General features: G+C 41.2%; 1 protein-coding gene across 1 annotated transcript in view; it reads left to right on the forward strand.

The window, feature by feature from the left end:
- The first annotated feature begins 17,951 nt into the window (after positions 1 to 17,951).
- LOC124776414 (cAMP-dependent protein kinase catalytic subunit 3-like) overlaps positions 17,952 to 26,988 on the forward strand; it is a 303,144-nt gene continuing 294,107 nt past the window's right edge. Inside the window, exon 1 of the mRNA XM_047251402.1 lies at positions 17,952 to 18,191. Coding sequence (XP_047107358.1) covers positions 18,038 to 18,191 — 154 coding nt within the window. The 5' untranslated portion in view covers positions 17,952 to 18,037. The remainder of the gene's footprint in view (positions 18,192 to 26,988) is intronic.

Genomic DNA, 26,988 nt, shown 5'->3' on the forward strand with positions numbered 1-26,988 from the left:
GTGTTCCATAGCTGTCCTTTCCAAAACCTTCCGTCATTATACTATGCAATATAACACCTGCTGTCAAAGCGAACTGCAACATATACTTAAATAAATATATAGCATAAATATATAACTTCCCCATTATCCTCATCTGCAAAGAAAAAAAAACTACATTATCCACCACTTGATTACTTATATTATCATACCTCCATTATTATCATCACCTGTAAAGAAAAACTTCATTATCCATAGTAGCATATTCCTCATCATTATTCATCAGCATTCATTATCATCTGCAAAAAATCACTTCATTATTCATTACATAACTATTCCTTATCTCTAGTATATTTCATCACTAAAACTAAGATGTGCAGCTCTGTCTGACAGCCTGCATCAATCGCCTTGTATTCTGAAAGAAAAAAATTAGTTAAGACTGCTATTCTACGATGTGTATAGTATACTCTTGTTAATGCTTGTTAATTCTGATCCATTTACTCTTCCTCATAAGGTTTTTGTATCCTCTTTCGTCTATTCTGTAGTTGAAATTCCCATTTCTGTTTAATTTATTTCCTTTACACGTTATCTCTTTCTGAAATTGATGAACAAAGATTAATGTCTTGCATTTAAATCATATACCCACTAAATAATGACTGGTTTATGGTGACATAATTAAGTATACAGCATAACATGACAGAAAACGTAATATGTCAAAAGCATAGACAGTGTTCAAAGGCAAAAATGTACAGAGAATATCACAATGCAGCAGCAAAAAAAGAAAAATGTAAAACAGTCACGATGTTGAGATATCATAGGGCAAAAAATGTCAAAGTCAACTGGTGTGTGTTATACCGTAACTATTTCACAGTGCATACAAACAAAACATGAAAACAATCATACACACAAAAAAAATGGAAAATGTGCACAGTCTGATGTGTAATCGACAAGAAGAGCGACCTGCTAACCTTACCTTGCCGGGCACTTGCCAAGAAAAAATACGACAGTCATCAGTAAGTAATCACATAAATATAATTGCATAAATCGTCATAAAATTTGTGAATTCATTTGGAAAAATATGCACGGTCAGATGTGTAACGACAAGAAAAGCGACCTGCTAACCTTACCTTGCCGAGCACTTACCAAGAAAAAAATACGATAATCATCAATAATTAGTCACATAAATATAATTGCGTAAGTGATCATAAAAATTAGTAAATAGCATTACAGTGTGATAAATCATAAAGTATGTTCACTCAGTAAAAGGTTTTATGTTGGATAAGTGATGGTTTCCTTTCGATTTTCTGGTTCTCAGAGTTTCGACGTGTACAACATTAGGGTGAGGAATGCTGCGAATCCGATATGGACCTGCGTATAGAAGTTCAAATTTACTGCACTTACCTTTTATTTTGTTGGATAAATAGTGTGTACGTACTAATATCTTCTGTCCAATGTGAAAGTCACGGCGTGTAAAAACCTGTTTTTGCTGTCTTGTCCGGCGCTCCGCGGCACGTTTGATGTTGTTCAGCGCAATGTCAATTATTTCATGGTGTCGTAATCGACGAGATGTAGGAAATGTTACTAATTCTTTAATTATGTTTGGTGGTTCAACGTTTTTCAGTATAACAGACGGAGATAGCATAGTGGATTCATTTGGAATGGAATTAATTACATCTTGGAATGATAATATGTGTGTGTCCCAATCAATATGTCTTTTGTGGCAGTATATTCTACACAGTTTACCAATTTCTTTCATTAATCGTTCACAGGGGTTCGAAGAAGCATGGTACTTGGATATATAGATCGGAGAAATGTTTCTAGCTCGTAACATGCGTGTCCATATAGCAGAACGAAATTGTGATCCATTGTCAGAAATTACTTTCATCACATGCCCTACATGAAATAGAAAATGTTTTACAAATGCTTTCGAAACAGTTTTAGCAGTACCTTTGCGTAACGGAGTGAAAGTAACAAATTTTGAAGTGAGTTCAACAGCGACAAAGATGTAGCAAAAACCTCTATTAGTTCTGGGAATCGGACCACAAATGTCTACCGCGGCCATATGTCTTAATTTAACGGGTACAATGGGATATAATGGAGGAATATGTGAAGTGGTGTCTGACTTAGCTTTCTGGCAAATGTTACATGACGCTAAAACTCGTCGTATACGTTTTTCCATGTTGGTAAAATAACAGTTCTGTCTCAGTATAAGAAAACATTTTTGGGCTCCGTAATGTGCATAACTTAAATGGGTGTACCAGATTAATTTGTTAACCAGTTCGTCAGGAATGCATAATAACCAATTGTTGCTGTCAGGATGAAAGCGGCGAAATAGAATGTCATTGCGTACAGTGTAATGGTTTCTAATCGTAACATTATTCTTATTTTGCCAGAGGTGTTTAATTTCTTTCCACACGTTGTCTTTATTTTGCTCTTTTGCTATGTCCTGTAATGACGATGAAATAAAATTTTCAAATGCAACTTGCTGAATGTACATGACAATGAAATTTGCTTTGCAGAAGTTGGTTGCTTGGTCTTGCTGATTGTTGCTGAGAGAACGAGATAGTGCGTCTGCTATAACATTTTGTGTGCCGGGAATGTGAACTATTGTGAAATTAAATTCCTGTAAATAAAGTTTCCATCTGCTTAATCTGTCGTGTGTGAATTTAGACGAAAGTAAGAATTGTATAGCTCTGTGATCTGTGTAAACGGTGGTATGTCTGCCATAAAGAAAGTGCCGAAATCTCGTAAAAGCCCATACAACACATAATGTTCCAAGTTCAGTAACGGAATAATTTCGTTCAGCAGGTGACAGAATGCGACTTGCAAATGCGATGTTTTTAATTACTGTAGAGCCATCTTCTTCAATTTCCTGAAAAATATGTACGCCTAAAGCCGTGTTAGAACAGTCGGTGGCGATCGAAAAATTTCTGGTAAGATCTGGGTGCGATAAAAGTGGTGCATTCAACAAGGCATGTTTCAGGTTCATAAATTCAGAATGTGCTTGCTTATCCCAAGACCAAATACTGTTTTTACCTGTTAATTGGCATAATCTAGGTGTGTCTAAAGCAGAGTGATGAATAAATTTACGAAAAAAGTTAATTAAGCCCAAAAAATTGCGTAATTGCTTCTTCGTTGTAGGAACAGTAATGTCACGTAGAGCTTGAAGTTTTTCCGGATCAGGCGCAATGCCTTCTGCTGAAATTACGTGTCCAAGAAATTTTATAGAAGTTTTACCAAAATGCGATTTACTGAGGTTAACTGTGAGTCCTTGTGCATGAAAAGTTTGCAACAGTCGTTCTAAAATCACATTGTGTTCAGACCAGTTAGCTTCTGCAATAAGAATGTCGTCTACGTACGTCGTGATTCTGTTTTTAAGTTCTGTCGGAAGTATTGTGTTCAAACCACGAATAAAAGCTGCTGAAGAAATAGTTAAACCGAATGGTAATTTACAAAATTGATAACAGTCACCAAAACAGAGAAAAGCTGTATACTTTCTGCAATTCGGATGAAGTTGAATTTGCCAAAATCCTGATTTCAAATCTAATGTGGAATAAATAGCAGTACTGTGAAATTTCTGTAGCAGTTCCTCTAATGTCTGCGGTCGATCTGTTTCATTAATAATAATGTCATTAATGTGACGTGAATCAAGTACGAGGCGAAGTGAGCCATCTTTTTTCTTAACAATATGTAGCGGGTTTATGTACGGACTAACTGCCGGTTCAATAATACCTTGGTCGAGCATATCTTGCAATTCTTTTTTAACTTGTTCTCTGTGGATATATGGAATGGGATAATGCTTTGCTTTAAATGTGTCGTGCTGTTTGACTTGGAATTCATACATAAATCCGGACATAGTACCAGGAATGTTGTCAAAAACTGGAGCTTGCTGTAAAAGAATTTTGTGTAGTTGCGTGCGTTCGTCGTCTGTATTTGCACTGCTTTGTTTAACTTTATCAGAAATCATTTGCATTACGTCGTAGTCAGCTTCGTCTGGAGTATTATAGTTATGTACGTACGTATCCGTGAACAATGTGGAATTACAGTCTATGTTACGTGATACGGAAATGACCTCTGTACGATTAATTGTTTGTTCTTCCGCAGATAATGAGTGCTGAAATTCTAAAGCCAATTGTACATTTTCGTCCTTCAACATTAAATAGGAATTTTGAAAATCAATAACTGCGTCGTGTTGTACCAGAAAATTCGTACCTAAAATAATGTCTGTTGTCAATAAAGGAACAATCCAAAAATTTGAGTGAAAAGTATGACCTGCAATACAACATGATAAATGCGTCTGTAATTTAACGTCTACACCTTTACTCTATACTGCTCCTTTTACTTTCGTTTTGCCTAAAGGTAATGTAGGATATGTATACTCTTTGTTACACTCGTTAAAAGTCTCCTCATTTATAACTGACATAGGTGATCCGGGATCGATTACTGCTGAAAATTTCGATGAACCGATTTTAATTTCGATAACAGGATGTGAAATGGTTTTTTGAACAACTGGTCTTTCTTGCAAAAGAATGTCTCGGATGTCATCAAAAGTAATAACATTTTCGTGAACAACATTTTGCGTGTCAAAAGTAGTGCTTGTGTTACTGGAAGATACGACCTGTACAGTATCTTGTCAAATTCTATCTGACGTGTTACTATTTTCAGGAGGAGGCTGTGGCATTTCTACTATTTGAACAGTTCTATTACTTCTTCCAGACGTGTTACGCTCTGGATGACACCTACTGTCGGGTTCATTCATGAGAATAGGTTCTTGCGGATGATTTTGCTGTTGGTAAGACCGACTGTTATTATATGTACGCCGATAATTGTGCTCATCATTTTTACGTCTGTCGTGATAGTCATTCCTATACGGTGCATTGCGATAGGAATTGAAATACTGTGTCTTCTGTACGTAGTTGTTCCTTTGCTGCCGTGCGTTACTATTTGTTGTACCTGGGACTGTACGTGCACGCGGCGAAACATTAAAGTTAGGTTGACCTTGTGCATTACATTGTTGGTTAGGTATGCTAACCGGCTGGTTTTGTTGCTGTTGTTGTGAAAAACCTCTATTGTTACTAAAATATGGTTCCTGCTGCTGATAATTTTGACGGTATTGATAATTGGAATTTTGTCTGTTATTAAAGTTCTGGTAGTTGTCGTTCCTAAAGCGTCTGTTACTTTTACTATTGAAATTACGTGGCTGATTGTAATTGCTGTACGTTTGTTGGCCTTGGTTGTTATATGAAAAATTTTTGTTTACGAAAGAATAATCTGATTGCTGCACTTCTAAAAGCTGCAACAGATCTCTGAATGCTGAAATGTTTTCCTTCTGCTGACCCGTTAGAAGTGACACTCTTAATGAGCGTGGTAATTTAGAAATGCATAATTGTATGAGTGCTGATTCACTATATGGTTCACTTAAATACTGGTTTTGTTGGACCATATGCTCAAAAAATTGCGTGACACTGGGAAAATTTGTGTTCTCGTAATTCGGTAAACTAATTAGTTGATCTTTTATTCTGCGCTGTGTCGTCTTCGACCAGTACGCTGACAGAAAAGCATTGTGAAACTCTTCTACTGAATAGCATTGCCTCACGATCGGTCTCATACGAGTTGCCGGTTCGCCTTCCAAAAAACTGCAAATAAATTTAAGTTTATGTGTTACAGGCCAAGTCAGTGGAAAAGCAAAGCTAAACTGTTGTATCCAATCTAGCGGATGAATCTGTGTTCTGTCATTTTTAAACACTTTAAATTTTCTCACTGACAGAAATTGTTTGTAATCAAAATTATCGTCTCTGTAAGACGGAACAGGTTCATTATTGTAAGAGAATCTATTTGTCTGTGTCTGTTCAGAATCTAAGTCCCGTACTCTCTGTAGATTACTCAAATTATACGTGCTGCGTGAGTCTGACAAATGTTCGCCAAATGGCGTCTGCTGTGATGTGTTAAACCCAGAAACATTTTTTATCTCAGTTACCTCTTGCTGTAAACATGACAATTTTCTACGCAACGTGTTATTAGACGAATCGATCTCATTAATTGTCTGCTGTAAATTTTGGAATTCAGGCGTTTGGTTAAATGAAATCGGTGCAGTATCGTCTGATTTATTGTCATTAGTACTTTCGATAACATCAATACGACTGGCCAATTCATCACATTTTTCAGTCAGTATTTTTACCTGATCATCGGTTTTAGTGTCAGAGGCATTAATCTGTTTTTGCAATTTACGTGTAGTTTCGTTCAGTTTTTTAACGTCAGCTTTGACGACATCGGAATCCTGTGTTAGTTCTAATTGTTCGAATCTGTCTGTCACTGTTTGAATATCTGCTGTGTGTGTATCTGTTTTTGATTTAAGATCAGAAATTTTATCACGTAATTCCGCGTTCAACTGTTCGATGGTATTAATTTTGTCGGACACTGTAGCAATATTGTTGTCTACGTATGTTTTTGCCTTCGCAAACATTTTACGTTTATCTTCTTGTCTCTGTGCAGTGATTGTTTCCATGACTTGACGTTTTACTTTATTTTGATCCTGAATAAATTTGCGGAAACGCGTATCACTGTTTTGTATGTGCTGATTAAAGCGCTCGTTAATTTGAGTGTTCCGTTGTTCGAATTTCGCGTCTATCTTTGCGTCCATTGTGCGCGAAAGTTCTGTTGTCATTGTTTTAAACTCGTCGCGTAATTGTGTAGCTTTTTCAGAGCATTGTTTAGCGACTGTACTAATTTCCGCTCTAAGTGTTTCTGTTGTGGCTGTTTGCATTTCCCTTAATTCTTGAGCAACAGATCTAATTTCTTCGCTATTTTTCTTTGAACAAGCCTCAATTTCCATGCGTAACTGTACCTTAGTACCATGACACTGCGCGGGAACGTCTCTAATTTGTTCACTAAGCTGCCTGGAATTGTTGTCTAATTTTTCATTAAACTGTTTGTTCTGCTCACTAAGTTGTCTGAAATCTTCACTCTGTTTGTCTTGTTTTTCATTAGGCTTGTGTAATTTTTCATTAAACTGTTTAGTCATTTGTAGCATCATCATCATCATTTTAGACTGATTATGCCTTTCAGCGTTCAGTCTGGAGCATAGCCCCCCTTATACAGTTCCTCCATGATCCCCTATTCAGTGCTAACATTGGTGCCTCTTCTGATGTTAAACCTATTACTTCAAAATCATTCTTAACCGAATCCACGTACCTTCTCCTCGGTCTGCCCCGACTCCTCCTACCCTCTACTGCTGAATCCATGAGTCTCTTGGGTAACCTTGCTTCTCTCATGCGTGTAACATGACCCCACCATCTAAGCCTGTTCGCCCTGACTGCTACATCTATGGAGTTCATTCCCAGTTTTTCTTTGATTTCCTCATTGTGGACACCCTCCTGCCATTGTTCCCATCTACTAGTACCTGCAATCATCCTAGCTACTTTCATATCCGTAACCTCAACCTTGTTGATAAGGTAACCTGAATCCACCAGCTTTCGCTCCCATACAACAAAGTTGGTCGAAAAATTGAATGGTGCACAGATAACTTAGTCTTGGTACTGACTTCCTTCTTGCAGAAGAGAGTAGATCGTAGCTGAGCGCTCACTGCATTAGCTTTGCTACACCTCGCTTCCAGTTCTTTCACTATGTTGCCATCCTGTGAGAATATGCATCCTAAGTACTTGAAACCGTCCACCTGTTCTAACTTTGTTCCTCCTATTTGGCACTCAATCCATTTATATTTCTTTCCCACTGACATTACTTTCGTTTTGGAGATGCTAATCTTCATACCATAGTCCTTACATTTCTGATCTAGCTCTGAAATATTATTTTGCAAACTTTGAATCGAATCTGCCATCACAACTAAGTCATCCGCATATGCGAGACTGCTTATTTTGTGTTCACATATCTTAATCTCACCCAGCCAGTCTATTGTTTTCAACATATGATCCATAAATAATATGAACAACAGTGGAGACAGGTTGCAGCCTTGTCTTACCCCTGAAACTACTCTGAACCATGAACTCAATTTACCGTCAACTCTAACTGCTGCCTGACTATCCATGTAAAAGACCTTTAATTGCTTGCAAAAGTTTGCCTCCTATTCCATAATCTTGTAGAACAGACAATAACTTCCTCCTAGGAACCCGGTCATAAGCCTTTTCTAGATCTATAAAGCATAGATACAATTCCCTGTTCCACTCATAACACTTCTCCATTATTTGCCTTAAGCTAAAGATCTGGTCCTGACAACCTCTAAGAGGCCTAAACCCACACTGATTTTCATCCAATTGGTCCTCAACTAATACTCGCACTTTCCTTTCAACAATACCTGCGAAGATTTTACCCACAACGCTGATTAAAGAGATACCTCTGTAGTTGTTACAATCTTTTCTGTTTCCATGTTTAAAGATTGGTGTGATTATTGCTTTTGTCCAGCCTGATGGAACCTGTCCCGACTCCCAGGCCATTTCAATTATCCTGTGTAGCCATTTAAGACCTGACATTCCACAGTATTTGATGAGTTCCGACTTAATTTCATCCACCCCAGCCGCTTTATTGCACTGCAATCTATTGACCATTTTTTCCACTTCCTCAAATGTGATCCTATTTCCATCATCATTCCTATCCCATTCTACCTCGAAATCTGAAACATTACTGATCGCATTTTCACCTACATTGAGCAACTCTTCAAAATATTCCCTCCATCTGCCCAAGGCATCCACCGGATTCACCAGCAGTTTTCCTGACCTGTCCAAAATACTTGTCATTTCCTTCTTACCTCCCTTTCGAAGACTGCTAATTACACTCCAGAATGGTTTTCCAGCAGCTTGACCCATAGTCTCCAACCTGTTTCCAGCAGTTTGTAGCAACAATGCCATAATTGGATCCGACCCCAAATCAGCATTCCTATTCTCTGTGCTGTTTGATTGCGTATCTGCAATTGTCGCGTTTTGTGCGACCATTTGGCCATTCTGTAATTTACAAAAAGGTTTGCCAGTCGAATGTACACTGTCGGTCACTATTTCGGAATTAAATGGATCCGTCGTACTTTCAGTACACTGTCCATTTTCATTAGAGAAATTTGTCTGTACGTTATTTGAATTTTCCAAGCCGGGTATGTTAAGCTGGGCAGCGCTCATTACAATAGAGCTCCCCGCGTGATCAATTGTCGTCAAATTAACAGAGGAGACAATTGAGTTCATTTGTTCATCATTAAGATAAAACTCATCATTAGTGGTTGGAACGCATTGATTGTCAGTAAACGCAGGATTGTCATCATTACACTGCGTGTCACAATTACTATCGGTCACGTTGTTTAAGTTGGTAATTTCATTCATAATACTTCGCGATACACTATTCACAGTCTTTCGCGGCATTTTTGCTATAGTCACAATTATTCACAAAAGAAATAAGCACAATGCAAAAGGCAACAAACACAAATACAACAGATCAAAGAATTGCCGATGATCTGAGGAAAGAAATTCACAAAATTAGTAAAAGCGTTGCGCCAAATGCTAATTATATTTAAGCAAATAAGAGCAGATATCTGACTGTTTCTTAGAAGATTCCCAAAGAAATACGATCCTGGCCGGATGTCGCCAAGTGTAACCTCCCCAGAGAAATTTGAAAGACAATATTTAAATGTTAACGAGAATAGAACCAAGTGTTACCTCCCGCAATTAAATTTATTGACAATGACAATTAAATGAGAAATAGCAATCTGAGCCAAATGTAAGCTGCCCACAAAAATGTAAGACAATTCAATGATAATGAAATCTCAGTGACATTGAAAACACAAATAGACCGAAATGTCGATCTTAGGCCCTGTGCAATAACTAAACTCAAATTCTTACCTCAGTAAAACTGCATCTGCTCTTATTTTCGCCATAGCTTGGAGGAAATGCATCGCAAATATTCTTTGAACTTAAGTAAATTTTTTTCTTTAAGGAAATGCATGGGAAATTTTATTTCAATAAAATCATTCTTTTGTTAAAATGCTTGGTTTGAAAACAAAATTATTATTGGGGCGATTCTTGAACAAATTAATTACACTTAAGATGCATTACATTATCAGATGAGCGCAATGCTGCTTCATTACCTTATTTAAAAAATATACCTCGTCCTGAATCTTGACCAGTCCCATGTCGACGCCCGCCGACTCCTCACACACAACTACGACTGTCTCGCGCGCTACTACATGCTCTCGCGACTCGTTACGTACAACTGAACTCTCTCGCAACTCGACCGCAACCGCAACTGCCGACTCCCTACATGCAACTGAACTCTCGCGCGGTCAAGCGCAGACTAGGCACGATAAATAACTCTCTGGTCAGAGATTCTCTCATGGCTCGCCATCGCTGGTACTGAATACATACGTGTTTCAATTTCTAACTGTGTGTCCTAGCGTGCCAGCTGGTAAACCACAGTGGCCACGGGCAAGCACTGAGATGTCAGCCTTCTACTGGATTTATACGCCAACACGCATGCTTTGGCCAGTCTTACAGTATTGGCAAGTTACTCTTAGTAATGGTGTCCTTGTTAATACTGTACTTACGTATCATTCACGGTGTAGGAATGGTAACTTTTTACTACTTTTACTATTTTTATACTTTTATAAAAATGTATTTTTTTAAATATTGTTAAGAAGTTTTCGCATTAATTTAAAGGCAGTTTTTCTGTTTATTTTCATATATCTGAGGATGGTTACTAATCATCCGAAACAGTTTATCATCTAGTAATTACATTACACTGCGATCAAGACCATTAAAAATTATAATAAAAGAATGCCACAAACACGAAAAAATATCATTTGAGACATTATAAAACAGACGACGAAAGGAGATGAGGTTGAGTGCTGCTCCTAACAAGAAAGGTTTCATATATTTGTTATCCCCCGAGAAGACGCAATGGTCTTGGCGGCGTGTGGATAATCCCAAGGTCAGAGCGCCAAGGACCGCGCTAGCAATGGGATTCGGGGCTGTGCCAGAATGCCAACCATGAAACTTTTCAGATGGCAACGGAAAAGTGAGTTTATTCGTCAAGTGGCGAAAAGCTGAAGTTAAAGAGATGAAGAGTATTAGGAAGATTAACGCTTAAAGTCCCATCGGCGACAGGGTCATTAGAGACGGAGATACTAAATTGTATCTCAAGAGTAAGCAACCGTTGTCAAATGGGCTGATGAAGGGATGAAGGAACCGTGCTGCATTTCGACAACTGGAGCTTGAAACTTTGTGCTTGTCCATGCTACATGAATTGCTGGAAGGTGTATGAAAGTTGATTAAAACACTACAGATTTCACACACCTCTAGATTTTATTGAGATAACATGTGCTTACCATTGCCGTAAAGAAACTAATTCTTCAGGCAGTACTCGAAACGGCCTTGCCGCAGTGGTTACACCGGTTCCCGTGAGATCACCGAAGTTAAGCGCTGTCGGGCGTGGACGGCAGTTGGATGGGTGACCATCCGGGTCGCCATGCGCTGTTGCCATTTTTCGGGGTGCACTCAGCCTCGTGATGCCAACTGAGGAGCTACTCGACCGAATAGTAGCGGCTTCGGTCAAGAATACCATCATAACGACCAGGAGTGCGGTGTGCTGACCCCACGTCCCTCCTATCCGCATCCTCCTCTAAGGATGACACGGCGGTCGGATGGTACCGATGGGCCACTTGTGGCCTGTAGACGGAGTACTCGAACCGAGCACGTCTGGCATGACGGTACCGATGGGCCACTTGTGGCCTGTAGACGGAGTACTCGAACCGAGCACGTCTGGCATGACCTACAGAAAGTAGTACGAGGTATGTCCACAAAGTAAGTTCCGTTTGGTTATATGAAACAAACGTGTACAGATACGGAAAAATATTTAATGTACAAAAATCTACAACTGTTAAACTACTTTTCTACATAGCTTCCGAAATTTAGTAGGCACTTGTCATAGTGTGGCACAAGCTTTTGTAAGCCTTCTTCATAGAAGGTGTATTCAACCATGTGGTAACATGTTCTTTCAGCTCGTCATCATCGTTGAAGTGTTCACCACGAAGGACAGATTTTAGGTGTAAGAAAAGATGAAAGTCGCTACGAGCGAGGGCCGGGCTGTACGGAGGATGATCAAACGCGTCCCAGTGAAATTCCCGTAAGAGTTGTTTGGTCACATTCGCCGTGTGAGGTCGGGCATTATCGTGGAAAAAAACACCTTTTGACAGTAATCCTCGGCGCTTATTCCGTATTGCGCGGCGCAACTTCTTAATGGTCTCGCAGTGCATTGATTGTTTGGCCTCGTGATAAGAAACCAGTCAGCAAAATGCCTTTTCTGTCCCGTCCCCGCCCCAAAAAAAAAACGGTGCACATGTCTTTTCGAGGTGTCAAAATTTTCTTAGGCTTGCCGTTTTGTTTCAGGGGTGTCGTAAGATACCCATGTTTCATCCCTCGTGACTATCCGAGAAAGAAAACCATCGCCTTCTTCATTGTTGCGTGTCAAAAACTGAAGTGCACTGCCCATCCGTTGTTTTTTGTGTTGTTCAGTAAGAACTTTGGATACCCAGCGTCAGCAAAGCTTTCGAAATTTCAGTTTTTCAGTAACAATTTCACGAATTAGTGATCGTGAGATTTGCGGAACTTCCATAGTAAGAGCACTAAGTGTAAACTTATGGTTGTGCTTAATCTTCTTTTCAATTGTTTGAATCAGTTCATCAGTAACCATAAACGGGCATCTACTTCGTTCTTCATCGTGCACTTGATCAGGTCCTTCATTGAACAGTCTGACCCATCTTCTAACCATTGAATCACTCATAGCATTACCGGGCGAGGTGGCGCAGTGGGTAGCACATTGGACTCGCATTCGGGAGAACGACGGTTCAATCCCGCGTCCGGCCGTCCTGATTTAGGTTTTCCGTGATTTCCCTAAATCGCTCCAGGCAAATCCCGGGATGGTTCCTTTCAAAGGGCACGGCCAATTTCCTTCCCTAATCCGATGAGACCGATGGCCTCTCTGCTTGGTCTGCTTCCCCAAACAACCCAATGTAAACCTCGCAGTTTTGCCAATGACTTTCCTTTGGTTTAACTTTCTTTGCGTTTATAAAATGAATCATAGATCTGATTTCAGACGCGGCGGCATTTTCAATTACGGCTGACATTATAAAGATGCACTATAAGGTACACGTCGGCAGCAGCGATCTGAAAATGGCGTACATGTCTTCTCCTTGAGTCAGAGTAACTGCCGCGAATGCTCGGAATTGCGATCGCTGCGCTGCCGCGGATAGAAATAGAAACGGAAATTACACTACTGGCCATTAAAATTGCTACACCAAGAAGCAATGCAGATGATAAACGGGTATTCGACAAATATATTATACTACAACTGACATGTTATTACAATTTCACGCAATTTGGGTGCATAGATTCTGAGAAATCAGTACCCAGAACAACCACCTCTAACCGTAATAACGGCCTTGATACGACTGGGCATTGAGTCAAACAGAGCTTGGATGGCGTGTACAGGTACAGCAGCTCATGCAGCTTCCACACGATACCACAGTTCATCAAGAGTAGTGACTGGCGTATTGTGACGAGCCAGTTGCTCGGCCACCATTGACCAGACGTTTTCAATTGGTGAGAGATCTGGAGAATGTGATGGCCAGGGCAGCAGTCGAACATTTTCTGTATCCAGAAAGGCCCGTACAGGACCTGCAACACGCGATCGTGCATTATCCTGCTGAAATGTAGGGTTTCGCAGGAATCGAATGACGGGTAGAGCCACGGGTCGTAACACATCTGAAATGTAACGTCCACTATTCAAAGTGCCGTCAATGCGAACAAGAGGTGACCGAGACGTGTAATCAACGGCACACCATACCATCATGCCGGGTGATACGCCAGTATGGCGATGACGAATACACGCTTCCAATGTGCGTTCACCGCGATGTCGCCAAACACGGATGCGAGCATCATGATGTTGTAAACAGAACCTGGATTCATCCGAAAAAATGACGTTTTACCTTTCGTGCACCCAGGTTCGTCGTTGAGTACACCACCACCGGCGCTCCTGCCTGTGATGCAGCGCCAAGGGAAACCACAGCCATGGTCTCCGAACTGATAGTCCATGCTGCTGCAAACGTCGTCGAACTGTTGGTGCAGATGGTTGTTGTCTTGCAAACGCCCCCATCTGTTGACTCAGGGATCGAGACGTGGCCATGCGGATAAGATGCCTGTCACCTCGACTGCTAGTGATACGAGGCCGTTGGGATCCAGAATGGCGTTCCGTATTACCCTCCTGAACCCACCGATTCCATGTTCTGCTAACAGTCATTGGATCTCGACCAACCCGAGCAGCAATGTCGCGATACGATAAACCGCAATCGCGATAGCCTACAATCCGACCTTTATCAAAGTCGGAAACGTGATGGTACGCATTTTTCCTCCTTACACAAGGCATCACAACAACGTTTCACCAGGCAACGCCGGTCAACCTCTGTTTGTGTATGAGATATCGGTTGGAAACTCTCCTCATGTCAGCACGTTGTAGGTGTCGCCACCGGCGCCAATCTTGTGTGAATGCTCTGAAAAGCTAATCATTTGCATATCACAGCATCTTCTTCCTGTCGGTTAAATTTCGCGTCTGTAGCACGTCGTCTTCGTGGTGTAGCAATTTTAATGGCCAGTAGTGTACCTTGTGGACGACCATCGTACGTACAACGTCATTTTGCGAGGAAGATCGCTCGCTAAATAACTATGAGCATGAACGGGAATAACTGTCAGCTATTGAAATTGGAAACTTGTACAACTGTTCTGTCTACGATTAGAAAAGACTCATATGGGGGCCGACCCAGAAATGCAAGCTGGGTAACAGGGAACAATGGAAAAGTAAGGTCAATATTCTCCATTGTTCTTCATTTGTCATTTTTTTATCTACGTGTGGGTCTTGTGTGGCTGAAGTTTAGCTTATGCTCTTCAGTTTCCTGCCTTTTGCACTCCCAAAAACGTTCCATGTTCAGACTTGTAGCCAGAGGCGGAACACATCGGTCTGTGAGCTCTACCTTGGCACCTACGCTGGATTTTGAAATTAGGTCGACTGACTAATCAGTTCGTATAATTCAAAATTTTTTTGGGATATTATGAGAATTTAAACTTATCTTCATTTATAATCATCCACACAACACTAAAATATATAATTAGTCATTCAGTTTTTAAAATAGCAAAAATATTTAGAGAATATCTACTTTCTAAGTTTTAATGTTCACGGAAACGTGACAATGTCACTAATTTCAGTTTAAAGGAGGCTCCAATTAAACATAAGAATCACAAGTGATTAGGAACCTGTCACTCGCATAAAATGGATATTGTTACGAGTGAAATACTGACAAAAGCTTATACTCAGCGAACAGAATGCGATACGCATCTTTCGAAAGATCCGTTACCCAGTCACGTATTTTAGTAATGACTTAATAAGCCTAAAGCTGTTACGGGAGAACGACGGTTCAAGTTACCGTCCGGCCATCTAGAGTTACGTTTCCCGTGATTTGCCTGCATCTCTCCAGGCGAATGCAGGGATGGGTTCCTTCGAAAAGGGTACGGTGGTTTTCCTTCCTTATCTTTGAACTAGTCCGAGCTCGTGCTTCGTCCCTAATATCCGCTCTGTCGGCGGGACGTTAAACTCCTTCCTTCTTTGCAAAGCTGTTTCCTGCCTGGAAAAATTTAAGTTATTCGTGTCCTTATTAAAATTTGGAATAAACTTTTCCAGTGCTTGGAGACACAGTAGAGGTCTATGCGAAACATGAATTTCAGATTTTGCGTGTTTTTTCTAGGAGTCAGAATTTTTAACGGGGTGGACCACGATGGCGCTCAAGTATGGAACCGATTTTCATGGTTCTTTTTCAGTAACATAAGAAACAATTTACAAAAATTGCTTTAGACGTTTATTCTACACCCTTAAGATTGTATTACGCATTTTCTTAAGTAATAACTTGCACTCAGAAGCTACTAGATGACATCGACGAAAGGCCTTCGCGGGGTGCAAGGGCAGCTGGTGGCAGTTCTGAATGTCTCAATACTCAACCTGGAACAAAATTTCAAAAACTGCTTTGAAACTGACGATATTATCTAAGGTAATACATAGGTATATTTTTAAAACATGTTTTTCTAACAAAATAGCGGCACTCCGAAATAAGTCAATGTTTTCGAAAAGTCGCTACAAAGACATCTTCCAGGACTCGCAGTTAAAATATATTGAAAAAATCCTACGTATTACGGTAGAAACAACGCCGACTCACTAGTTACAGAAAGGTATAACGTTAATGTATGTATATTTAATGAGTTGCAGCTCCTGCCAACTTGAAAAATGTTGTTTTGAAAAAATAAGCGTTTAAAGTTTCAACTTGTGTTTTGTAATATTGAAGCAAAACAAATTTATAATCAGTAATCGCAGCACCGTAAAACTGGACTCTTTTTCTTGGCGATGTCGAAACAATCTCATTTTGACGAAATTATGTCGATTAATTGGCTTCTGCTTAGCAGTCGAAGCGTTTTTGCACGACTGGGATTACTTTTTTTAACCTTTCCTGTCCGTATAAATGCGTTGGTTTGTAATTTTCACGTTTTACTTCGTATAAAAAACAAGCGAACTGTCAGGTTAAGCAGATGCGACACAAGCACGTGCTTTCAGACTGTTAACCGTAAAGAGTCATGTTACGAAGAAAAATCTTGTTCAAGTATAGTAGTTTCGTTGATACTAATGCTGTCTGTGGCACTACCCGAAACTAAAAGAGCCCTCACCCCGTCGGTAACTACTATAGTATTACATCTACATCCACATGTACATGGATACTCTGCAAATCACACGTAAGTTCCTGGTAGAGGGTTCATCGAACCACCTTCACAATTATTCTCTCTTATTCCATTCTTAACAGCGCGCGGAAAAAAAGGAACACTATGTTTTTCCGCGCGAGCTCTGTTTTACCTTATTTTATTATCACGATCGTTTCTCCCTATGTAGGTCTGAGTCAACAAAATATTTTCACATTCAGAGGAGAAAGTTTGTGACTGTCCCAACGTGGAGCGCCTTTGTTTTAATGATGTCCACCACAAAGCCTGTATCATGTCCGTGACACTCTCTCCCCTGTATCTCGACAATACAAAACGTGCTGCCCTTCTCTGAACTTTCTCGATGTACTCCTTTAATCCTATCTGAGGAGGATCCCACAACGCACAGAAGTACTCCAAAAGAGGATGAACAAGTGTAGTGTAGGCAGTTTCCTTATTTCGTAGATCTGCCAATAGAACGAAGTCCTTGGTTCGCCTTCTCCACAATGTTTTCTATATGTTATTTCGAATATGAGTTGTAATTGTAATTCCTAGGTATTTAGGTGAATTTACGGCCTTTAGATGTGGTTGATAAACTGAAGTTTAACAGATTCCTTTAAGCACTCATGTGGATGACCTCACTCTGGCTGCATTTGAGCGCTCGGATACTGCACACCTCCATGTAACAAATCACGGCTTTAACATTTTTTAAATAATTTATGGCACATTTTATATGACTGAATATTACAAGCAGACTATCTAAGTAACATTTTAAACAAATAAAAATTAGGTTAAAAACAATTTTACGCTGGTCTACCCCCTTGAAGCGATTTCTATTGCCGTGAAGATTGGAACGCTTTGGCGTTTCCTTGCAGATAGTACTTGTCGCAACAAGGCCGCAACTTTCGACCTTAAATCTCAGTTGCCAACTAATTTAAATCAGACTATAAGTTAAATAGCACCAGCGAGAATCAGTCGCCTTCTTGAATTATTTAGAGTATGGGATGGCTTCAAGAACTTTTTGCTGTGACTCGAGACATCAATGACCAGCGCTTTAGTGCGCTGCTTTGCACACGGCTGCCGAGCTCGCCGTGGTCAAGGTGCCAGCCGCGATGTAAACAAACAACGAGCGTCGCTAGTTTTCGAGAACGCCACTGGCCGCGCTGGCGGCGCAGCGCGCGCGAGCTGCGGCACCGGTGGGTGGCGGGCTTTCAGTGCTTGGCCGGTGTGCGGCGAGTGAGGTTTGTAGTCGGTTCTTTGGGGATGGTAGTTCGCGGACCGCTGCACTGATGGCCTCGTCCAAAGTGGCGCGTCTGCGCCAGCAGCAGGCGTCGGGCACCGCGTGCATAACCGGAAAGGAGCCTCTCATCTCTGCCGATGCCGGAGACTCCGACAGCGAAAAGGACCGCGGTCTTAAGGACTTTGACATCATCAAAACTATAGGTACGTTTGACAGCAGCCACACTAATCACAGCTAGCTCATCCATTATCTCTCACATTATGATTATTCAAAAACAATTTTCATACTTATGTTGTGTCATGTCATGTACTTAGAGTTTGTCTTGCGAGTTATTTGGTTTTCGCAGGGTGTCATTGTCCTGTGTAGAATGAAATGTTGCGCAACATAACAGGATTTGTCATTTGAAATGTCGTCAGAATTATTATTTTTTTCCTCTCTTACCTACCTAATCCATAAATCGGTGCTAAATTAAGCACAGAAATTAAGCAGTCAGTTCTCTTTGTTTTCATTAAACGACATAGACGTGGATTTGTCGTCGTTGGTGGTTTTTACATAAAGAATAAATAGTTTTTGAGGAAATCTCATTGTTGATGTTACAGAGCATTGTCACGGCGTGTTCGTGGCCTTAATACCGCAAATGTTTTTCTCGAGAGTGGAAACTTTCCGGAGGAAAATTAACACAAGACTGTGGTGTTGCGATTGCCTCCGTTATCCTGATGTGTCAAATCAGTTTCAAATGTGCCTTTTGAGACATTGTCTTCTTATGAAGTTGTATTTGCTTCAGTCTTGCAGACAGGATTTAGTAATTAGCTGACAACAGTTTTCACCTGTACTCTTTGAATATGTGTTTTCATTTGCGTTAGCTTACATGAAAGTAAATTTGCATTTAAGCATCATAATTAATTATAATCGCAATTCACGACGTATTTGTTTACGTAGGTGGTAATACATATACTTGTGCGACTACAGAACCACGTTCGTATTCTTTCATTAAAGAAGGGTTTTTCTCAACTTTTATATTTTCTCTCAAATTCACCTGGCTACTACACCGACCGGCAGCTGAAGCAGCGTTGAAGAAACTATAACATCGGCATTAGCGGGCAACGACCCATGTCTCTTTTAATAGGTAAACGTGGATTAACATAAAAAGTGAAGATCGGGAATCAGTGACCTCGATGACTAGGAACGTATGATGTAGAAATAGGCGGTGTTGAAGGATTTGATAAAGGCACATATTCATTATTGTCCATCTGCTTGTCTTAAATACTACTGGGAGGCTGGAACCTAACGCGGAGTCAGCGTTTTCGCTGTTTCTAAAATTTCTTTCCTGTCATCTGTTTTTTGGCGGGTGTTAGTGTTGCAGCGCTACGGCGACGTGCGGAAGTGGAAATGCGTAGCTGTCATCGGCGGAAGTTTGATAAGCTATGCCCGACCAAAGGATGATATGCGCTCGGTCGCAGTCTTTAGATATACCCTTGCAACAAGATGGTTTATTTAAGGGGGTCATTCCATCAGATAGGTGACACAGAGTTCGCACGTTATTAAAGCGAAAGGGTATTTTATAGCACTGGCATCTTTCGTTTTTCGAAGAGTATATTACCGGTATTCTCTCTGTGATTCTGTACGCTTGCAACTAAATGAAGAAACAGAGAAACAAAAGAATATCAATCTGTGGAGATAGCGTCACTAAAGGCCCAGTTACAGCCCAGCTGGAGAAATGAGTTCTTTTCTTGAAAGAACCATCAAGACATTACCTGAAATGAGTTACGGATACTATCTGCGCAACTACCTAAATACAACACTACGTTGTAAATAAATGCGTACATCCGTAATCACAATATTTACTAAAAAAAATAAGTATGTTAAGTATAATTTATCCTACCACATCTTCTGTCTTCTATATAAAATAACTCTTGCAATCGTGTTTAGTAATTGTAGTAGTTTCCACATTTTTAATCGATGTTACTGGGAACTGAGCCATCATTACCCGTAACATACCTTTTTTCCTACACCATAATATGCGTCACCAGTGCTGTGCCATTGCCAGTGTGTTTAAACTATTCACTATGGGAGATGTGGCACTATTGTTTCTATGATTTGCACCTTTCCTTAACCTCTCAGGCACGTTACATGTACGTAACATAGGTAAGTTAAATCAAATCACTAGAAACACCAGCTGTAGTATAAAAAGGATGTTCAAGAATTATTGAAATCTTTTCACACATACATAAGTTACAAAAATCGTATTTCTAGTCGTACTAGCAAGCAGGTACACCACATGATCCCACTAGCAGTTAAAGAATATTAAGTTAGAATCGTAAACAATAGTTACTCACTCGTGGCCTAACTATAAAAAAAAATATTGTGAGTTTATAATGAAAATATACAAAAGTGTTTTTAGTATCCATGGTAAAGCATGTACTTGTTTTGCAGTTGAAATTCGGGAATCATGCAAGTAATGTCAATTTTTGAATCACTTTATGAAACAGGAAGCAACATCTAGAAAAAATCTGATAAAATATATGCTGCAGTAATTTTGACTGGTTAAACACTAATGGCTGACTAAACTGCTGAAAATCCAAGCAGCGAATCATGTCTGGTGAAGAAGCGAACATACGTGTTTGGCAGCAGATTGACCCATTCTCCAAAACCATTAAAAACCCACGAAAAGAAACATGTAGTAGCACTCTCATATCCGCTACAGATTATTATTCGTATGTTCCTTCGAGAATAAATGGCAAGGTCAAAGCGATTTGGTGCTCGTGTTATTGCAGAAGATCGTGTCTTGACCATGGAAACAAAAGAATTTTGGTTTATTCCAGCATTGGGAGTTTCAAAAAAGTATCTGTAACAAGTTGTTAATAGTGGGACATCGTCGTTGTTCTATTGAATATACTAAATATATACAGAAATAACTGTTGTTAAAATCATCTTGAACAAAAAAAGCGAGTTCTTCAATTTTGGAGTTCCCAGTCACATGCGACGAGACCCGTCGGTGCTGCCAGCGCCCAATATCCAAATTTAGGCATTACATTCGGCACACTGTACTCCGAATGTAGTTATGATGTACTGGACTAGCATCTGGATAGGAGATTGCATACCTGTCAACCTGAGTCTGGCAGTTCAGATCAGGTGTGAGTTAGCACGATAATTCGAGCTTGATGCACTGAACTAAAGATAAATTATTTTAGATGACTTTTCCTTTATTACCTACTTGATATCGGTAAGTGACGTCGTACACCTTTCCCGAGAAATCTGTTTCGGCATTTTAATTCTACAAGACTTAATATCCAAGGATTCGAAATTAAGATGCAACATTTTGGTAGGTTCCCGTTGCATTAGGGTTGAAGTTGATCGTATTAACGAAAGTAGTACAAGGAGAAGTGAGATGAAAGATGACATTACCGTATCAGCGACTGTGCTTATCAACCAGTGTTTTATTAATTAACAAGTTACGATCACCAAAGTAAATAAATTCGGACCTGGAAATTGAAGCTTCCAAAGATACTACAATCAGGAGTGCTGTGGTATTTCGTTGTAGTTCTTCGGTTGGCACAGCTGTCGCAGATGCGGCCGTTATCGGGAGATTCCGTGTTGCATATAGTTCGTGTACCGAGCTGAGCTGTTTGCATCTATTACGCCATTAAATTACCGAGCTACAGAAAGAGGTAAATTTACATTACACAACATGTAAACTTTCTAGTTTTCCTTTATTATGCTCAAAACTCGGAACCTTAGACATTTTGTGCGTTTTAAATATTGTATTACGTAGCATTTTTAATTGTAGTCAATAAGTTTTATGTTCCTTCTAGTTTTTGTAGTCAACGGGGCTAAAAAGTTTAACATTTGCTTAACTGGGTAGGCAGTCCATGAGTAGGATGCTGCTGCTTTGTGATGTACAAACAGAAGTGTTCTTTTTGCATTAACAATTAAATTTCCTCCATTAGTCGCAAAACCAAGACGAAGCATTTGGAGAATGTATTTTAGTTGAATTAAATTATTTCACATACGAGATTCGTAGGCAAATATATTGAGACTGCAATTCAGCCGCGAAATTCGCAGTCGAGGAAGAAAATGATGGAGACCATACTCAGTTAACAAGAGAATGAGTAGATGCGATATTTACGCTAAAATGTAGTCTAGTTTGCAATATTCATACGTTAAAGGCTTGAGTTACGGATGACGTTGAGACCCATGTAAAATGCATGTAAAACATGAGGACGCTGTAGAGAAGAATGCATGATTAATGAGATATTATCAGTAGCAATTAAAAATTAAACGACGTACCGGCAAGTTGGAAGCCATTGGGGAAAAAAGCGTTAGCTGTAGGAAAGAGAGGAGGAAGAAATTTAATACTGTCCATCGACGACGAGGTCACAGACAGAGAATAAGCTGGCAATTATTCACAAGGTTACAGCACGAAGTTTCCAGATAGCATTTCCAAGGAATGAGGCTCGCATACACTGTAAGGTACTTTGGAACACCATCGATAACGAGAGAGTCGTACGGGGGTATGATCCACGCTCCTTCCGAATGAGTTAGGCGAAGAGCTGTTATATTATTACCGGAACTAACTGACCTCTTCGTAATGCCCAAAATCTTCTTTATCGCATTAATGTCTGAAGAATAACCAGTCTGCAGCAGCCGAATGCTTTTATTGACGTAAGGTACGGCAGTGGACGAGATCATTCAGGTGACTGGATGCCTCCTAAGCCTACCAGGATGCGTTTCACACTTTGGTACTTTGCTCACTATTAGTCACGATGAAAAAGTGGTAATTTCCAAAAATGATTGCCTCTTGAAGTCGCGGGGTCCAACCGATACATATCGAACGTGCGGTCCTAAATCGGTTACGCGACCCTGGTGGCGGGCGTTATGAGTGTTTCCGGTGGTCACTGCAGCAATGACAAAAGAAGACCGTTACAAAAATACTCGTAATTGCAAAGGAGATGACTTACCTTACTCGTCGTCGGTGTTGTCGTCACGTGAAAGGCCATGTGATGTGTACGCTACGGGAAGAATTCCCTTTTTGCCATAAATTTGCTCTGGTATGTAACTTAGAGCAACTAAGGGAACGACGGAAAACATGAAAATGACGATCACAAATACTTGAACATAACGCCCGCCACCAGAGTCGCATGATCGATTTACAATCGCACGTTTGATATGTATCGTTTGGATCCCGCGACTTCGATAGGCAATCATTCTTGGAAATTACTGAATACTTTCTCAGTAGGTTGAATGGAAACCTCAGTTTTCGTGTGACATGTGAGATATTAAAGCACGAAACTGTTTCAACCGCTGACAAGACAGGCGTATTTTAAAATAAGGAATTAGTTGTGAATTATCGTAAAGTTGGCCATTTCAACCCTAAGTGTCTTATTTATCACAGCTATCCGCTCATTTTTCGTTTTCGGTGTTTGCGTAGAATAGAAAAAAAAAAGTTTGTCATTGATTCAATTGGTCTGCCTCTGTAGCTCAGAGGTGAGAATGTCTGGCTGCTATGCAGGGGACCCGGGTTCGTTTTCTGGTACTGCCAAGACTTTTTCCTTGGTGGATAGACTGGAACGGGGTGCACTCAAATGGATGGGGCCAGTTGAGAAGCTACTTGGATGTGAAGTAGCAGCGGAAGGGCCTAGAACACCAGCAATGACTGGGAGAGCAGTGTGATGAGCCTTTGCGACTATACACCACTTCCGAATGACGTCATTGGCAGGGGTGATACGGTGGTCAATCGGTCCCGATTTGCACGTCTGAGCTAGAACGTGAGGCATTGCCTTGCTTATGATACGTCTGCAGTTGGATAGATACCGCATAGTGATATAAAAAAATCAGGGAAGAAAGAAACGACAATTATGATGTGCGGTTTAAAGCAGCAAAGTTAATATTTGTAGTAGTATGAGTAGGTCTTTTCCTAGCGCGGTCACTTCATAGAGAACCTTACAAATTTTCAGGAACTTCTAAAACTAGCTTGTGTATGGTATACATCAGAGAACATAGCAGAATACCAGGTGCGGAGAGGGGGGGGGGGGTGATTATATGGATGTGAGCGGAACATGCAGCCAAGTGAATGGGTACAACGTGAACAAAGTAGGTTCTTTGTTGTATTGCAAGAAATAGGAAGAGACGAGACGTAATGCAGGGTGGATTACGTCATTAGGAAAGATGCAGGTACAACTTGAACATACACTCCTGGAAATTGAAATAAGAACACCGTGAATTCATTGTCCCAGGAAGGGGAAACTTTATTGACACATTCCTGGGGTCAGATACATCACATGATCACACTGACAGAACCACAGGCACATAGACACAGGCAACAGAGCATGCACAATGTCGGCACTAGTACAGTGTATATCCACCTTTCGCAGCAATGCAGGCTGCTATTCTCCCATGGAGACGATCGTAGAGATGCTGGATGTAGTCCTGTGGAACGGCTTGCCATGCCATTTCCACCTGGCACCTCAGTTGGACCAGCGTTCGTGCTGGACGTGCAGACCGCGTGAGACGACGCTTCATCCAGTCTCAAACATGCTCAATGGGGGACAGATCCGGAGATCTTGCTGGCCAGGGTAGTTGACTTACACCTTCTAGAGCACGTTGGGTGGCACGGGATACATGCGGACGTGCATTGTCCTGTTGGAACAGCAAGTTCCCTTGCCGGTCTAGGAATGGTAGAACGATGGGTTCGATGACGGTTTGGATGTACCGTGCACTATTCAGTGTCCCCTCGACGATCACCAGTGGTGTACGGCCAGTGTAGGAGATCGCTCCCCACACCATGATGCCGGGTGTTGGCCCTGTGTGCCTCGGTCGTATGCAGTCCTGATTGTGGCGCTCACCTGCACGGCGCCAAACACGCATACGACCATCATTGGCACCAAGGCAGAAGCGACTCTCATCGCTGAAGACGACACGTCTCCATTCGTCCCTACATTCACGCCTGTCGCGACACCACTGGAGGCGGGCTGCACGATGTTGGGGCGTGAGCGGAAGACGGCCTAACGGTGTGCGGGACCGTAGCCCAGCTTCATGGAGACGGTTGCGAATGGTCCTCGCCGATACCCCAGGAGCAACAGTGTTCCTAATTTGCTGGGAAGTGGCGGTGCGGTCCCCTACGGCACTGCGTAGGATCCTACGGTCTTGGCGTGCATCCGTGCGTCGCTGCGGTCCGGTCCCAGGTCGACGGGCACGTGCACCTTCCGCCGACCACTGGCGACAACATCGATGTACTGTGGAGACCTCACGCCCCACGTGTTGGGCAATTCGGCGGTACGTCCACCCGGCCTCCCACATGCCCACTATACGCCCTCGCTCAAAGTCCGTCAACTGCACATACGGTTCACGTCCACACTGTCGCGGCATGCTACCAGTGTTAAAGACTGCGATGGAGCTCCGTATGCCACGGCAAACTGGCTGACACTGACGGCGGCGGTGCACAAATGCTGCGCAGCTAGCGCCATTCGACGGCCAACACCGCGGTTCCTGGTGTGTCCGCTGTGCCGTGCGTGTGATCATTGCTTGTACAGCCCTCTCGCAGTGTCCGGAGCAAGTCTGGTGGGTCTGACACACCGGTGTCAATGTGTTCTTTTTTCCATTTCCAGGAGTGTATATTGCTTGAAATCGTAATGCATGAAAAAGTCTAGGGGAGTGTATTACGTAGCAGCAGATGTAAAATTGCTGATGGCGGCGGCGGCGGTAGTGGTGGATGCTCTTAAGGCGGAATTCCTCTATTCTTGGAGAAATAAGCGATGCCTTGCTTTAAATATCTACATTGGATCGGGAATCGAATCTTAACACTCGACCGTCTCGAATGCTTAAAGGTCTAAAATTTGCTTCTGGTTGACGCCCATCCATTACAAACTCAGCAGAAGGCATCTCAGGACGTCAAGAACCAGCGTCCCAGCGAAGATTTTAGCTACGATGTTACTTTAAGGAAATTATTGTACGGTAGGTAGAATTGAAGGTTTGGATCAGAGCGTGTACTCTGGTGGAACCATTTGGTTAGCATTGCCGGGAAAGGCTAGGACTGGGTTTCAGTCCTGCCGCGATAAGGGTTCTAAGACTGTCATAATCGAGAGTACAATTTTCACGTAACACTGTTTCTTATCGTAAAGGTTAGAGATGACAAGAAGTTATGACAATGTTTCTTGGTCATATGTGGTCCTCAGTTTTGGCAGGTTCTTTAGATTGTCGAAATTTTGTGCCAATCGTGTAAAGTTCAGTATCGTTATGTGCGAGGAGTACGTATAAGGATGTTTTTTGTTATTGCTGTTCATTTAGATGGCTTTGGCTGGAATCGTTTGCCGCCAGAAATGTTGTGTTTATCGAAAAAAATGAGTGATGTAACCATTAGAAATTTTATACAACACTTAGCTAGTCATCGTTAAGTCTACTTGAAACAACATTTTCTAACAAACCGAGCAAGACAGAGCCAGAGGAAAATTCTGGAGAACTGACTTCAACATTTCTTCCTGCCATCCAGATTTAAATTTTTCGCACATTTGCTGAATCTTTGTCAGGTGTCAGGATGGTTTCTTTGAAAAGAGATGTCCTTCTCCAGCTTCGTTCTATCCGAACCTGATTTCCCTCTCTAATGCCCTGCGGTTTTACCTTACGTTGCTACACATGTACCTGGACGCCTGACAAGCATGCCTGATAAGTCGTTTTGTGCGAGTGTGTTGAAAACTCCTTCGCCTCCACACGGTGCATGCATCAGTTTGTTCTTGATGTATGTGGAGCTCAGGCGACAAGGACTGGCTCGTTTTAGCCGGCTTTGGCGTGGTGATTTTAGAAAAGAGGAAACTTTGTATGTGGGATAAAAACATTAACTGAACTGAAAACATATTCTCATAGTAAATTACTCTGAACTTAAGAAATATCCACACGAATTGTACGCTTATTTTAAGAAGAATAGAGGACAATCTTCGAAGCTCCAATTATTCGCAACACCTATCGAAAATCGGGAACTAATCACCATAGAAACTGTAGTGTTACAAC

This window comes from Schistocerca piceifrons, chromosome 2 (assembly GCF_021461385.2).
Source record: "Schistocerca piceifrons isolate TAMUIC-IGC-003096 chromosome 2, iqSchPice1.1, whole genome shotgun sequence".
Taxonomy (NCBI): domain Eukaryota; kingdom Metazoa; phylum Arthropoda; class Insecta; order Orthoptera; family Acrididae; genus Schistocerca; species Schistocerca piceifrons.